This window comes from Pithys albifrons, chromosome 19 (genome assembly GCF_047495875.1).
Source record: "Pithys albifrons albifrons isolate INPA30051 chromosome 19, PitAlb_v1, whole genome shotgun sequence".
In the NCBI taxonomy this organism is placed as follows: Eukaryota; Metazoa; Chordata; class Aves; order Passeriformes; family Thamnophilidae; genus Pithys; species Pithys albifrons.
Window position 1 is genome coordinate 8,712,765 of NC_092476.1, and position 16,999 is coordinate 8,729,763.

At 47.1% G+C, this 16,999-nt stretch overlaps 1 protein-coding gene across 1 annotated transcript in view; it reads left to right on the forward strand.

The window, feature by feature from the left end:
• The first annotated feature begins 4,395 nt into the window (after window positions 1-4,395).
• FOXK2 (forkhead box K2) overlaps window positions 4,396-16,999 on the forward strand; it is a 50,082-nt gene continuing 37,478 nt past the window's right edge. The window contains exon 1 of the mRNA XM_071574030.1: window positions 4,396-4,805. Within this exon, the coding sequence (XP_071430131.1) occupies window positions 4,456-4,805 (350 nt within the window). The 5' untranslated portion in view covers window positions 4,396-4,455. The remainder of the gene's footprint in view (window positions 4,806-16,999) is intronic.

Sequence of the window (16,999 nt, forward strand, 5' to 3'; positions counted from 1 at the left end):
CAGGTCAGGTACCTGTGTTCACCTTCCTCCCCACTCCTCCTACAAAAACATGTTCTTTTGGATGTCTTAGGCTTTTTAAGATGTGATACTTTCCAGATTTATTACTTAAATAGATCTGAAAGGCACCCATAAAGGAAAAGACCAAAATAACATTTGAGTACAGCTCTTTATTTTCTCCTTTGAAAGTCACTTCAGGACCTGGCTGTGTTCCTGGGGAGCTCCCCACCATCCCAACCTTTTGCTGTTTTCAATATTTTGCTGTAATTCCACTATGCTTTTTTAACACTTTCCCCTTGACCAAAACACATTTGGGGGAAAATGACTGAATCACAGCAGGAGTCCTGCCGAGCCTTACACACATCGTTAAATTTAAGCATGTGAGGAGTTCCAGGACGGTTTTCGGGATTAGTTAAAAATGTGGCTGCAGTGGCAGCGGGTTTGAGGCTGTTTTTACTGCTTACAAGGGGCTTCTCACCTCAGGGGTGGAAAAAATGTGCTTGTCAGGTGCAGGGATATGAATCAGGGAAATCTTTCTTCATTGGGCTGTGCAGGGTCTGGTCTTTGAAGGGCTTATTTTGTTCCATCACACGTGAATGTTCCTGAGAAGTGGTTTTGCCAATTAACTTTGTCGGGTTTTGTTTAACAAAAATCAAATCTCGCTGGAAGCTTGTGACACTTGCTGTAATAAAAACATTATGGATAGCTCCTAATGGCTTGTAAAAGCTGTTTAATGCTCCTGGTGTCAAAGTAAGCAATTATGGTCACTTAATCTGCTTGATTATTCATCATGTTCCTCTAATAGTATTCCCTGCTTTGGATCTGTGTAAATGAGCACCTTGAGAAGCTGCTGCTCGACTTTGTTGCCCTCAGTACAGGGCACACCTGCAATGAGAAAACCCAAGAAACTTATTTCTATGTCTTTTTAATTTCCCCAAGCACAAGCAGCCTGTCAATGAACACCCTTGTGTGGCTACAGCAAGAGCTGTAATAAAAAATGAAAATGTCTAAAATGCATAGTCATTTAAGGGGAGTTGGGTCAAATAAAACTGTGTTAATGGGTTAGACATTACATGGTACTTCCCATGTTAAACTCAGGCCAGGTTGGTTTAAGGTTAAGGGGTGTAGGTGAGGAGTGATGGTCTGTGGTTTCTGTGCTGTGTAATCCACGTGGGCTGGGGAACTTTGGGCTGCTTGGACAAAGAGCAAGGAGTGCTTTGAGACCTTGTTGTTGTCAGTGGCAGAAATCGGGTGAGAGGATTAAATTTTGCTCAGTAACTTGGTTCTATCCTGAGTAGTTAAAGTGGATGCAAGGCAGGCAGAGGAAAAGGCCTTTTCAGAGAATCACAGACCATTCTGAGTTGGAAGGACCCACAAGGATCATCGAGTCAACTCTTAAGTCAAGAGCCCACACAGGGGATTAAACCCATGACCTTGGCATTATTCCAACCAAGTTTTAACCAACTGAGCCAATCTCAGTCTTTTTGCTGAGTTTTTGGGGAAACCAGCATGGAATAGGATGTACCCACCTTGCAGCTCCAACATCAGCACTTCTGTTGTGTTCAAGGAGTGTGTTCCTGGGGCACTGAGACACCCAGAGCAGCCCTGCAAAGCTGTGTGTGAGTTGTTCACCACATGGACCTGCTCTGGTTCCTGCCTTACACATGGGCAGGTTGGGGTGACCTGCACCTCTGGCATTGTGTGGTCACACAGGAGGTGACTAACTCTGCCCCCGTTCAGAAAAACCTGGGCAGAAAGATCTCAGCTGTCCTCTTGGAACGAGGGCAGCCTCTGACAATGGGATCTGGTGTTTGCTCTGGTCACAGGAAAGCAAACAGACCTTCTGCTGGTGTTAATTCCTTTTTGTCAGAGCAGTTTAGTGGTGGGTGGGACCCTCGGAAAGGAATCTCAGTGCAGGTTGCAAAACTCCATGTCAGTGATGCCAAGGTCGTGGATTCAATCCCCTCTATGGGCCATTGATTTAAGAGTTGGACTCAATGATCCTTGTGGGTCCTTCCAACTCAGAATAGTCTGGGATTCTGTGAATGGCTGTGTTCTGTGCTGTTCTGTTCTGAACAGGACAGGAATTATATCAGCTTGGTGAATTGAGTACTGGAGGTTATTAATGAATTAATACAAATTAACAAAGCTGTGATTCATGTAACAGAAAACACTGGAGTAGCATCAATGCCTTTAACTTGTGTGAACAGCCTTAGGGGTGCTGAAAAGTGCTGCTGGCCCAGTGGGATTTCACCTGGCTGCTCTCCCAGTCTGCTGGTTTTCTCCCTCTGAGGGCGTGGGGGTGTGTTAGGAGGTGGCAATCCATGGGTAATCTCAGCCAGCAGAGCCCTCAGCATCCCAAAGCAATTGTTAGCAAAGCAGGCACAACATTTCTGCAGCCAGCAGAGCCCAAGGATAAAAACAAGCTGAGAATCAGGGAGTCATAACTGGCTCCCTGATGCTCCACATTTTCTGTGCCAAACATATGTTGGTAGAGAAGAAAGTCTGATTCTAAATACCAAAGTGTGGGCAAGATTGAACCAAAGTTTTCTGCAAAAGAAACCAAAGCTCTGAACTGTTGCTATATTTTACTGCATCTGATGTGCTTATGGGATTGTATAAACGGACTGAAGCAGGATGGGATTGTGTTGTAGCTGTGCCTGGTCCAGTCCCAAGGGGAAAACTAAGGTTTGCAGCCACTTTGCAGCCAGCCAGGCAGCGTGTTCTGTTCCTCAGCACACGTGAAATAGTTCTACAGTTGAAGAGCTGTTGACTCAAATGTGCAAAACCGAAAGTTTCAATTTCAAAGTTTCTGCTGGATGTTTGCTACAAGTTGATTGGTTTCATCCAAAGCGTAAGATTGTTTTATGTCTTCTGAGTTCATGGAATGGTTTGGGTTGGGAGGGACTTAAAGATCATCTCATTCCATCCCCTGCCATGGGCAGGGACACCTTCCTCTATCCCAGGTTGCTCCAAGCCCTGTCCAACCTGTCCTTGGACACTTCCAGGGATGGGGCAGCCACAGCTCCTCTGGGTGATAATTTTTTATTGATAAACAACAGTGAGCTTCAGTACTTGAGGAAAGTCCAAATAAACAACACCACGATCCCCTTCTCAACAAGCTGCAAATGAGAGGCAATGTGGGCTGTCTGTGCAGTAGCTGTGTTGGTGATGGGCACAAATACATTTTAGCCCCCTCCTTACAGCTCAAAGCCAAAAGTGTTTAATCCTTCCCCATTCTGACAGTGCCTGGTCCCTGTGACAGTGAGTGAGGATTGGGTAAAACACTTCCATTGCAGAGGCTTGACAAGCTGGGTGCAGTTAACACCGTGTGTTTGAAGCCTGGGGTGTTCCCAAGCCAGGCCCCTGGCTGTGGGCTGTGGGCATGGCCAGGTGTCCCCTGTGCCAGCCCCTGCCCTGGCAGTGGGGACAGACGGGCACAGCTCCTGGGGGCTGCTTGCTCTGGGTTTGTGTCCCAGTTCTGCTGGGAGAACTGGGACTGAGCCCAGCCAGGAGTGTGCACACAGAGCCCTGGGGGGACTGACCTCTGGGGTGAGAGCAACCCCTGGCACATGTGTGAAGGGTCACAAGTATTTTTTTTTATTATTATTATTATTATTATTATTATTATTATTATTATTATTATTATTATTATCTGTCATGTGTGTGTGAAGGACCGAATTATTATTATCACCACTGGCAGTTGTCTATGAAGGATCAAATTATTATCATCATTATCACCTCTGTCAAGGTGTGTGTGTGAAGGACCAAAGTGGTGATGGTGATGATGATTATGATTAATATTAGTACCTCTGCCAGGTGTCTATGAAGTATTATTTTTATTATTATTATTTCTGTCAGATATGTATAAAGGACAGATATTATCTCCATCAGATGTGTATGAAGGATTGATGATATTATTATTATTACTATTATTGTTTTATTAATATTTTACTATTATTATTACTGCATTTTAAGGCTGGATGTGAGCAGTCACCCAGCCCTCTTTCTGCAGGTGGTTCTTGCCCTTCCTGAAGCCCTGTCTGTGTTTACTCAGTTCTCGCTGCTGCGTGCGCTGCTGGCGGCGGGGCAGGTGCCTGGTCACCACCCCTGAGGGTGCGGGGCCGTTGCAGGGCCGGTGTCCCGTCCCGTCCCGTCCCGTCCCGTCCCGTCCCGTCCCGTCCGTGCCGGCGCTGCCCGCTCCGCTCCGCGGTGTTTGGGCTCCGCTCCGCGTTTTGCGCGCGCCCCGGCCCCGCCCCCTGTGCGCGCGGGGCGGTCCCGGCCCGCCATTGGCCGCGGCGCCGTAGCCCCATGCGCGTGCGGGGCGCCCATTGGCCGGCGGCGGTGCCGGTCGGGCGCGCGCGCGGCGGTGGCGGCGCGGGGCCGCGCTCGTGCAGCGCGCGGGGCCGGCGCGGGGCCGGTGCGGGCGGGGCCGCGGCTCGCGCGTCCCTCGCTAAGATGGCGGCGGCGGCGGCGGCGGCCGCGGCCGTGGCGCGGCTGGAGGGCCGGGAGTTCGAGTACCTCATGAAGAAGCGCTCGGTGACCATCGGCCGCAACTCGTCGCAGGGCTCGGTGGACGTGAGCATGGGCCACTCCAGCTTCATCTCCCGCCGCCACCTCGAGATCTTCACCGCCGCGCCCCCGCCGCCGCCGCCGGCCGGCGCGGACGGGCCGCCGCCCCCGCCGCAGGGCGACCCGGCGGGCGGCCCGGGGGGCGACTTCTACCTGCGCTGCCTCGGCAAGAACGGCGTGTTCGTGGACGGCGTGTTCCAGCGGCGCGGGGCGCCGCCGCTGCAGCTGCCGCGAGTGTGAGTACGGGCCCGGGGCACATGGCGGTGACAGCGAGCCCCGCCCGGCACGGCACGGCCCGGCCCGGCGCGGCCTCCCCACGGCCTGCCCCACTGCCTGCCCCACGGCCGGGAGGGACACAGGCCGCACCCGGCGCTGCGGGAGCCGCGGCCCCGCCGGGCTCGGGCAGGGGCAGGGAATGTCCTGGTTTCTGTGGGAGCTGCCGCGGCGTCCCCCGATCCCAGCGTTTATTCCCGTGGGCACACCGAGCCATCCGCGTGAAATGCCCCTGCCGGCCTCGGCGCTTTGCGATGTTTTCCTTGCGTGACAACAAATGTGTTCAGGGTGTTCAAGCGGTACCGAACATTCACTGCCGGTGCAGGGTTATTTTCCGGGGGATACGTGAGGCCTGGCCAGGACTGTAAATAACCGATCTGTGCTTTGAGCAGGCACATGTAGGAAAAGTGAAAGTGTGTTGGTTTAGTGTATTTTAGCTGCCTTCACTAAAGAAATACCTAAAAGGTTACGGGTGCTGTGCCTTTCTAAAGCACGTGCCGTCAGTGACACAGCCTTAATGCCTTGCGAGATTCTAACTGTGTTTAGGTCATTGATGGTGTGTATTTTCCGCTTTGTTGGCCTAATGTTGGTGTCCCCACCTGGTTCCTCTGTGAAAATCAAATTGTCTTACCTTGCTGCTTTCTAGGAAATGCTCGTTCTGGGCTTTAACAGTGCCAGTGTCTGGAGAGTTGTATAATCCTCAGTATAGTTGGAGGACTTGTTTGACCTTTAACCGTCACTTCTACTTTTGCTTTCTGTTTTTTAATATTAATAATTACCTGGCCTGTGGTTAATGTTAATCCAACACATTTATGAACTGTAGATCAAATACTTTCATCTTTATAAACAGTTTGGTATAATATACTAATAGCAAGCAGAATTGTGCATGGTGTTGACTGCAAACAGTGTAGAATGAGATGGATTCATTTAGTCTGCAGCATTCTGTTAAATGCTTAAGACCTCAGGAAAAAGAAGTGCTGCTGCTTCATTCTGTCCACTGCCTTGTGATTTATTCTAGTCCTTTCCATCAGGGTCAGTTTTCAAGTGGAAAGAAAATTGGGCAGGATCCTTTGTGTGCCACTTTTTAATTGAACACTGCTGAGGAGTTGTGTGTAGATAAAATTTCCTCCCCAGTGCCCGTGGGTGGTTCAGGCACTGGCGTTTGCTGGGAGGTGACCCCGTTCCTGGGGCTGGGCACACACGGTGCTTCCCAGGGCCAGGGGCTGGTGGAAGTGGAGGTGTCCTGGTGACAAAATGGGGGTGTGATGGTCCATTCCGTGCAGCAAATAAATGTGCTGGCCCTGCCTGGGAGTGGGGAGTGAGGGGGTCGAGACCCCTGCAGGGGGTTGAGCTTCACCTTGAAGGGCAGGAAGAGTCTGCAGGGTCATGATTAGATTGGTGATGAACAGCAAATGCTGCTTTGTTGCTTTTGTAAACAAACCAACCTGTTTATAAAACAGAAATCTGACTGGAGTTGAATGGGGAAATGATAGTTTCATTATTTGCAAAGCTTTTTTTTGTTTTAAACAGGAGTCTTGAGGCAAATTCAGAGAATCACAGAATCAATTGGGTTGGAAAGGCCCTCTGAGATCATCAAGTCCAACCCTTGGTCCAACTCTGGTCCCTTTACCAGATCATGGCACTCAGTGCCATGGCCAAGCTCAGCTGAAAAACCTCCAGGGATGGGGAATCCACCCCCTCTCTGGGCAGCCCATTCCAATGCCTGAGCACTCTCTCTGCAAAGAATTTTTTCTGATCTCCAACTTCAATTTCCCCTGGCAGAGCTTGAGCCCATCGTGCCCCCTTGTCCTATTGCTGAGTGCCTGGTGTTAGAATTGCCTGAATTCAGAGCACTGTCTGCTCCTGGCAAGTCCTTACTGTGAATTGCTGATGACTAATTCTGTTTGGAGCTGCGTTTCCTTGTAAATGTAACTGGTCACACTGAAGATGGTCTCCTGGATTTTAAGAATCAAACTTACTTGCTTCAGTATAATGTAAACATTAATTAACAGTTGAAACGTGATTGGAAAGAAAGTAGTTTTGGTGTGAGTTCAAGATTGATGATTGCCAGCCTCCAGCTGAAGTAATCAGATCTATTTTTGTTGTGGTTTAATCCTGCTCTGTTGCCAGTAATAAATGTGCTGTGCCTGTGACTGCACAATCATCGGAAATTTTAATGGCAGGTGAAGTTGAAAGAATTCGGGGTGGCCTGTTCCTTCTGTTTGTTTTTCAGTGATCCTGGAAACCAAGAAAGGAAGGTCCTTCTCTCTTTGGTCTAGTTAACAGCTGACTTACAACATCACCAAGTAAAATACTGCTACAGACTTGAAATGCCTTATTTACTTATCACTAATAATTGTATGTAGTTCCAGTGTCCTTGGTCTTTTTGTTGTTGTTTCAGCACAGTGTTTAAATATGACTGCATTAATAATGTTATTGAATTTCCTGGTTCTGGAATGGAAAAACAGAAATACAACTTTGTGGTCTCCTGCAAAACACACATTTTTTACCATCTGGGGAAATTAAATTATTAATGTTGGAGTGTGCACTTACCTGTAATAAAGGCATCTTTCTTTCTACAGATAGGAATGTCACGAAACATGGAATTACTGTGCATTAAAATAAGTGTTCTGGTTGCTATTTTTAACACTTCCCTGGAAGCCTCACTCACAATTCAAATGTTGAAGTTATCAAGCAGGAGGTAATAGCAGTGGGAAGTGTGTTTTTGTTTTTCCAGCTCCTGACAGACTCCCATACCTACTTGTGTATGTACAAACCAGCTGTCGTCTTGTGAGATGGATCAGTGGGGGTGGGGAGGAAAGAGCCATTTGTGTGTCCAGCCAGGAGCTCTCCTGTCACTGTCAGGGCACCCACGGGATGGAAGGAGGCACCTGGCCCACAGCAGTGCAGTTGTTCTGATGTGCACACTGCCCCTCTCCTGTTTGTAAAGTTCATGGTTCTTAATTGGTTTCATTTACTGCTTGTGGAATTTCTCCTGCCTTCAGTGAGGGCATTGATTGGCTGTATTGCCAGGTAGATCATAACATCCATATTTGAGTTGTGGGGTACTTGGCTGGAAAATCACCTTTTGTGCAGGGCCGAGCAGGGCTGTTGGCAGAGCTGTTGTGTCCAGCCCTTGGACAGGCAGCATTCCAGGCAGATGTAACTGATACAGCTGCAGAAACACACGGACTTGTGGGTACAGCTTGGCTCTGAAGGAGTGCTTTTGTTTTGGTGGTGTTTTGGGGTTTCTTGGACGTGCTTTGTGTGTTGGCATCGAATCCACAGCAATCCTGACATCTCAGGCCTCTCATTTTGACAAACCCATAGATTTTTGTATTTCAGTCATTGCTTTTGGTTTTGCTTTGGTGGAAGTAGGTTTGTGGTTCGTAAACAAGACACCATGAAGATAAGGACAGCATTTCTGAGTCAGAGCAGAGACACATCCAGCCCATGTCCTGCCTCCAGGAGTGCTCAGAGCAGTGCCCAGGGAGGAGCACAGAAACGGATCAAGGCAAATGGTTTGGTTTCCCTTAGTTTTTCTTTTGGATCCAGAGTCAGAGTTTGTATCAAATCATTAACTATTGGCATTTTTTCTCTCTCTTTTTTTTAGTAGTTGAGTTTAGGTTTGTTTGGGTTTTTTGTTTATATATCTGTCCCTGTAAACCAGAGCATCCTTGGGCAGTGAGTTCTGCAGCATAACTGGAGCCTGTATTGGGGAAAAAAAAATCTCTTTTTGCTGAGGTTTTTGAACTTGACGCCTGGTAATTTCATTTGATGCAACTGCAGCTCTGTTGTAGTAAGATGCAGTAAATAACTCTGCCATTCTGTCATTCATCCTGCAGGCTTCTTTACATTACTAGATGTGGGCGCTCTCACCACCTTGAGTACATTTTACTTCAGCTTAACATTTGCTGACTAATCCTAAATCAAGCCTATATGGCTGAAAACTAAAATTTTGTTTGTGTTCTGCTTTTCCTCCTCATACACAGAGGATCCAACCAACATTTTTACTTTGGTGTTGGAGTCTGGAGCTACAAACTGGGCCTATTGGTGCCTTTTGGGCAGTAGATCATAGAATCATAGAATGGATTGGGTTGGAAAAGACCTGAGATTATCAAGTCCAACCCTTGGTCCAACTCCAGTCCCTTTACCACATCATGGCACTCAGTGCCATGGCCAATCTCAGTTTTTCTGCTGATGAAAACTGGTCAGTTCTGAACAGGGTATCCTGTAAGAGTTTTTTGTTGTGTTCAGTGTCACCTGAGCACAAAATAGTGCAGCAGATTGCAGAGAACCTCTCATGTGTCAGTGCCCTTCTGTCTGTCATCCGATTGCAGTGACTGTTTACATACCAGGCTGCAGTGGCTCTGTGGTTGGAGCTGTGACTGCAGGTGCTCCATGGAAATTTCTCCCTGGAAACAACTGCCTTTGGCTTCCCAGTGGAGGGGAACAGACCATAAATGTCTCCTCAGGGAGTGCTCCTTGCTGGCTGGGGAAGAACTTGCTCTGTGTGGCTTTGGGTTATGATGTGTGTTTCAAAGCTTTTGTTACAAATGTCAGTGTTAGATACTTTGAGGAATCAAACAAAACACGTTTTCCAAGGAGTTTGTGTTATTATATTCTTGCAGTGTGTTGCAATCTATACTTCAAACATCTTGGAATCCCTCAGGCTGGAAGGGCACCTGCCTTTTCCCTTCCCTGACACCCCTTCTGACAGACACAGAGACAGTGGCTGTGAGCAGGACAGCTGGTTCAGCCTTTGGGAGACCTTGTGGGGAGTTTGTGTCAGAGGTGCCTTTGGGAGCTCCACACGGCCTGTGTTAAACCTACCAACCACCTCAGGGCATAAAGCTAAGAAATGTTGGGCTTGGCAGTGCCTGCACAGAGTCAGGCTCCAGCAACTTTCATTTCTGCCTCTGGCAGCCGCCGGTCTGTGCCGTGGTGACTCACAGGTCAGCTGGGCTGTGTCAGAGGTGGGTTTGGCCACTCCAGAGCAGGACTTGCAAATGCCAAGCTCAGAGCCAGCAGAGTTCTCCCCTCAGCAGATCTGAGTGCAGAGCAGCGTGGGAGGACCAAGGTAGAGCACAAATGATTGAAATGAGAATAGAGATGAGCGGGAAGTTTCTATAGAAATCATTTGTGTTACAGGCATTTGCCATCTCTTTTTTTTTCATATTTTCCTCTCAGTTCCACACACCTTAGGAGTGATTTTTTGTTGTTGTTAATACACCAATGTTGCAAGTTGTCAGACACCAATCAACTGATTGAGGTAAAGCTTTAGCAGTTTATATTTGGGTTAATTCACACTTGATTTTCTTTTTCTGTTGGTGTGATTTGTATGTGTATGAAACCCAATCCTACAGTTCTACTGATCTTACAAATATTTTCACATCTATATAAGTGAGTACATTCTCTAGTTATGCAAAATACTATAAACTGGGAAATCATCTTAAAAATTTATGGTTTCTTTATCATCTATAAAGTTCCAGCTCTGTGACAGAAGCAAGATGAGTGTTGGTTTGGTTTCAGGGTGTACAGCCAGTATTAAAACTGTTTCTTTCAAGAATTTACAGTTGAAAGTTTGGAGATTCTTACCTTCAGTTACAATAATCAGGTAGGAGATATGTAAATTATATCATTCTTTGCATTGATTAAATCAAAATACAATGCTGCTCTCCTGTTGTGAAATGTGCCCTGTTTGAGTAGGAAGATACACTTGGCTGATAGCAAAAGTAGTAAGTTAAATGAGCTAATAAAGAAAATAAGTTAATCTTTCACCCTCACTTTTCAAAATGAATATGTTTGATTAATTTGCTTATAATTAGGTAAGAAGGCTCTTGTGTAAACATTGCTCCTTCATGAAGGTGGATGTGGTTTAGAGAGTAACTTTGCTGTGCAGAAATTCTCCTGCTGTTGAGGGTTTTTCTCCTTGGGTATTTGTTTTTATTTTGACCATGTGTAATTCTCAAGCACAAAGCTAAAGCTTTTTTACAGTCGTGCCTGAGCTATTCAAAATACGATTATGCATCTGATTTGCTGTAGTTTTCGGTAAATGCAGCAGTGCATTTACTCTCAAGTCTCTCTGACTTATATAAAATTATTTAAAACGCAGGAAACAATAAGATTTCAAAGAAAATTAGGAGTTCGTCTGTGGTGTTGTGAGGCCGTGGCTTTTGCAGCTCTGAGGAGTTTTCCCAGCAGTTCCCTGATAAGCTGCTGTCTGTGCTGAAATACTGGGAAGGTGGTGGGTTTATCTGCTGCCTTGCTTGTTTTCATGATAAAAAGTTGATGTGTAGTGACATTTGTTTCCTGCGACTTCCTGCCTTTGAGGAGTTTTCTGACCTAGATAGAGCAGTCGAGGGGAGGAACCACATTCATTCTGCAGCTCTTCCACGTTGGGTGGTGAAGGGATAACCCTCCAGTCCTCAGTCAGGGCTCTCTCACTGCTGCTTCACCACTGCAGGGAGCTGAGGGTTCAGTGATTCACTGGCAGAGCTGGAGCAGAACTTGGTCATTCTGTGACACACCATTTTTTACAGGGCGAGGGGAGGTCTGGGCATGGTTGGAGTCTTTGTTTCCTCCCATTGGAGCAACTGTGCCACAGCCCCTGCTGTGCTGCTGTGCCCTCCCAGCTGCTGCCAGGCAGGAGCTGGATAAAGCACCACTCCATGTGTGCTGGGGTGTTGGTGGGAGGAAAATCCCCAGTATTCCCAGTTTCAGAGTGTCATAGAATCATAGAATGGATTGGGTTGGAAAAGACCTCTGAGATCAGCAAGTCCAACCCTTGATCCAACCCCACTGTGATCACCAGCCCAGGGCACTGAGTGCCCTGGGCTGGTGATCACAGTGGGGTTGGATCAAGATGTGGTGGATTCTCACTCAGTGCCACATCCATAGAATCACAGAATCATAGAATGAATTGGGTTGGAAAAGACCTCTGAGATCATCAAGTCCAACTCCAGTCCCTTTACCAGATCATGGCACTCAGTGCCACGGCCAAGCTCACTTTAAAAACCTCCAGGGATGGGGAATCCACTCCCTCTCTGGGCAGCCCATTCCAATGCCTGAGCACTCTCTCTGGAAAGGATTTTTGTCTTAGTGACTGTTCATGTGGACACATCACCTTTGTGCTTGTCCATGTGCACCAAAGGAAGTGAAAACCACGAGCACCTGACAAGCAGTTCTGTGAGTCCCAAACATTCCTGGTGGCTTCAGCCAGGCAGCTCCTGTGGGGAAGGATGTGTATGGAATTGAGCATTTGGAGAACTGGAGGTGTAAAGTAAAACAGCCAGAGACCTGTCATTATCAGGGTGTTATGCAGCAGAATAAAAGCAGTGTAAAGTTGACTGGAATTAATTTTAGTTCAGTGCTAATTTAAGGTTTTAAGATTTACAGAAGGGAGATCCAGCCAAAGCCCTGCCAAAGGCAGAAATGACTTCCCTGTAAGATTGGACTGCTCAGCACCTTGTCCATTTGGATTATCCAGAGATGGGGATGACTAGAACTATATAAAGTGCTTCATGTAACTACAAGCCCATATTGAAAAAACTACCATCTGTATTCCCAATAGCAGAATTTCTGGAATTCACAGCCTGGTTAGATAATGTGCAGCCATTGCTGAATCACGATAAGGAAATACTTGATCACTGTTTAATGTTGCTACTTGATTCTGTTGTTGGTGATCTGGAGCAAATGCAATTGCTGATAAATATTTACAGGTTGTATCAGTATTGGTAAACATTGTCCTCACAAATAATAAGGACAAAAAATGGAGTCAGTGAATCCATTTAAAAACCCCAAAATAGTGGCATTTCAAGAAGCGCACAAGGCAAATCTGGCAGGGTGGGAAACTCTCTGAAAAGCAGTAGGAGAGTGTATGTGAAAGCCATGACATGGGAGATGGTGAGCTGCCTGTTCTGAGGTGATGCCTCAAAGCACTCAGGTGGTGACAGTGTAGAGTTGGAGTGGTGAGAGGTGCTGGAACTCCACATCCTTCTGGAATCCAATCTGTGCTAAAGGATCTTCCAAAAGGGCAAGGGTTTAAGTGGATGATGCTAAAAAGAACTGAGAGCTGGAGGGAGTCCTGAGTAGTGAGGGACTGACTTGGGGGGTTCAGTGTGTTTGTTTCATCCAAAGGGAGCACAGGCTGGCTGGGCTGGTGCAGGTCCTTCTGTGGGGCTGAACTGGGGTACTGAATCACAGAATCATAGAATGGATTGGGTTGGAAAAGACCTCCGAGATCATCCAGTCCAACCCTTGGTCCAACTCCAGTCCCTTTACCAGACCATGGCACTCAGTGCCATGGCCAATCTCAGGTTAAAAACCTCCAGGGATGGGGAATCCACCCCCTCTCTGGGCAGCCCATTCCAATGCCTGAGCACTCTCTCTGCAAAGAAGTTTTTTCTCATCTCCAACTTCAGTTTTCCTGGCAGAGCTTGAGCCCATCGTGCCCCCTTGTCCTATTGCTGAGTGCCTGAAGGCTCATTAATGGCTCTCCCACAGGTGTGAAACCCCAGAGACTGTGAACCAAACTGTCAGGGTTTGGATGAGCAGGGTTGGATATGGAGTCCCTGTTTCACCACCTTCTAGTGATAAAACCAGCCTTGCTGTGGTCGGTGTGGTGTGAGGTGCAGTGCAGTGTGGTCGGGTGGCCTGGCATGGCTGAGGGGCAGAACAGCTACAGCTGAGGCTTCTTTACTTCTCTGTGAGTCTTGTTTAATAATCTGTCGTGGGGATGTAGCAAGAGACCTTTTATTACGTGTTTTAGCTTGAGTTTTAATTACAGCTCCTCTGAAGCATCACATCTCGTTGGGCATTTGTGTATTTACACTTGCCAGCCGTGTTCTCACTTGCAGGTGATTTGGGTGCCCGTGCTCATTATTGCTGTAGGTTTTGTGCTGGAGTGCAGTGCACAGTTCAGAAGATAATTCTGTATAACATACAGGGGTTCTGTGAAAATTCTTGTTCTGCAAGAGGTACAGCTCATGAAGCATAAGCTGCTTGGGTCTTATGATAAAAGGTTTTAGCATGTAATAGAAAAGTGTTTACACTTCATACTGAGCTTAAACTAATGTTTTCTACATCACGAAGGAAGATAAATGTGGATTTTATTCTGAAATCATATGGACCAATTAATGTATTGATAGAAGTTGCTTTTAAATTCTGATTTTCACTGATGTGTTGCAGTATAGGAGCAGATACTTTGCTGACCCTTTTTTCCTTTTCTTCTTGTCACAGTTAGAGAAAAGTAGTTTAACCTCCATTGAGGAATCAGTTTTCTCCAAAAGACATACCCCAAATGTTGGTGTCTTAGCACAGTACGTTGTTTTACTACATTTAATGTGCAAGTCTTATTATTTATGAAGACACAAACCTGGCTTGTTTGTTTGTTTTGATGTTCTCAGTTGTTTTTTACGACTGAGCATACATGAAAAAATTGATTTATCACTTTGCATTGTCCTATGGACTTGCCTGGGTGTCAGAGGCAGATCATCCCTTTGCAGACAAGGCCTGGACATGCAGTTCATACACCTGAGTAGGAGACAAAGCTTGTTGGTTACAGTCAGTGCAGTGTAAACACACAAGGGTGGTGGCTGGGAAGGATAAATGGGGAAAGCTGCTCTGCAGAGGAGAATTTCCCTCCTGGGGTGACACTGTGATCTTCTGGCCTTGCCAGGCAGGTGCAGGCCTGCAAAGCAGGGAGAGAGACAGAGAAATGAGATTAGAGAGTAAAGCTTGGAGAAGAGAAGGGTGAGTGTACTCAAGGGAAATTCTGCGTGGGATAAATTCAAATTTGAGCCAGAGCAAGCTGATTATTGAAACAAGTAAAAAGGTCTGTAACAATAACAGTAAAGGTTATGAACACTCTCAGGCACGTGGGAGATTCTTGGGGTTGTCCTGTGCAGGGCCAGGAGTTGGATCAGTGGTCCTTGTGAGCTCAGGATATTCTCTGCCTGATTTTAGCATCATGCTCTGTACAGATCAGAGAAATGGAGAAAGAGAATTCATTTACTGCATGGGAAGGATGAGGGAGGACACAGGGCCAAGGTGGTTTGCTTTCTATGGCCAGGATATTCCTGGGGTTTGTAGCTGTGTGAGGAGAAATGCCTGCTGAGAGCCTTGGAAAAGGATTGCAAAAAGTTGAAGATCATCTCAAGTTTAAACTGAGGCAGAGAAGCAATGCAGTTGTTGCAGTTTCACAGTGTGAGGAGGCTCTGGCTTGGATATTTAATTGGGGAAAGGCAATTCAGAAAAATGTGGGGTCTCCTATTTTAGGAACAGGGGCTGTGCTTTGGGGAGCATCTGAGCTCCCCCAGTGCTTCTGCTGCTGAAATGGGGCAGGGCAGGGCCTGTTCTCTGCAGAGCTCCTGACTGACTGCAGGCTGGGCTGGCCTTGCAGCTCATCAGATGCTCCCTAAGCCACTGCTGGCTGCTTTTTCTGCTATTTTTGGGTCTTTGCTGTTGCACTGAAGTGGCTCCCATAAAGGCCTGGCAAGGAGTGTGTGTGGGGCCTGCTCGGGCTTTGGGCAGCTGGCTGGGCCCTGTGGAATTGCACATTGAGGAATTGCAGTTACAGGAGCTGTTGCACTGTGTGAAATAAAAATGGAAAGGAAAAGAAAGAGCCAAAACAGTGTAGGACCAAAACTAATTTTAGTGTGTTGAAAAAGCACTGCAATGTGGTGTAAAAATGTTTTAATCCTCAGAGTTCTTGTGACAGCATGCTTTTGGGTAAGGGGTGTGCTGAGTATCTGTTTGGAGTTAAAAATGTTTGCAAAAGGTGAATCTAAATAGACTGGGTGCTGAGATGACTCAGTTGTGTTATAGCTTTGGCCAGTGTTTGCTTTCTGGCTCTTCTTTCAATCTCTCCGTAAATGGAAATACTTAGAGAAAACCAGGAGTAAAACGGGTACAGGTATCATCTTGTAGCAGAGGACAGAGCTAATGTATACTCTGCATTCCATGTGCTGAATCTTCCCTTCTCCCTAAAGCCAGGCTTTGCTAAACCCCAGGCCACCGGTGCAGTTGGTGCTTTAAGTGTATTGTGGAGTAGTGGAGTTACAGGCTCTGGGGAAATGGAACATTAAGGGTATAGTAGTGGTAGATGGCCCTTTTAAAAGATTTATGTGTTGTTTTTGTTTGTAGTGTGTGTGTCCCAAAAAAGCCTTTTATCTGGGAGAGCAGACTGGCTACAGCTCGTGCAGCGTTCTATCCATTGCCTGAAAGAAAAGCAGCATTTTGAAGGTCACTGCAAAAGCCTTTCTGATTGTTACATGTCCTTCGTTGCAGGGACTGCACATATCCAGTGTGTTTCAGGAAATGTGTCAATCTGCTGAGGTTGGCAGGTAGATCAGATGTCATTGTGTTTCCTGTGTTGTCTTTAGAGGCCTCAGCTTGATAGAATCCTAGAATGGATTGGGTTGGAAAAGACCTCCGAGATCATCAAGTCCAACCCTTGGGCAACTCCAGTCCCTTTACCAGATCATGGCACTCAGTGCCACGGCCAAGCTCAGTTGAAAAACCTCCAGGGATGGGAATCCACCCCCTCTCTGGGCAGCCCATTCCAATGCCTGAGCACTCACTGGAAATAAATTTTTCCTGATCTCCAGCTTCAATTTCCCCTGGCAGAGCTTGAGCCCATCGTGCCCCCTTGTCCTATTGCTGAGTGCCTGGGAGAAGAGACCAACCCCCACCTGGCCAGAACTTCCCTTCAGGGAGTTCTGACAGTGCTGAGGTCACCTCTGAGCCTCCTCTTCAGGTTGCAGAAACATCTCAGAGTTGTCTTTGGGAAGGGCTGTTGGTGTCCCTTCTTCATGCAGGGCAGTAAATCCAGAGAGCCACTGAAGGCAGATGGATGTGTTCACAGTCAGTAAAGCAGCTGAGCTGCTCCAGCCTTCCAGGACTCTTTGGGTAGGCCCTGGGAGTAGCTGCTTTAGCTTCCTGCTCTGGTTGGACTGTGCTCACTCCAGACCTTCCTGCAGGGGAATGAGGTGCAGCTTCTCAGGAAACCCATCACCTGGAGGAGGAGCAGGAGATAACAAATACCACCCTTCATTTCCAGCGCAGTGTTGAGGGGACTTGGATGCTGAGAGAAATTAGTAGGAGTTACATAAGTGATCATCAGTCAAAACCCTGTTTATCCCTTCCACAGGTGGAA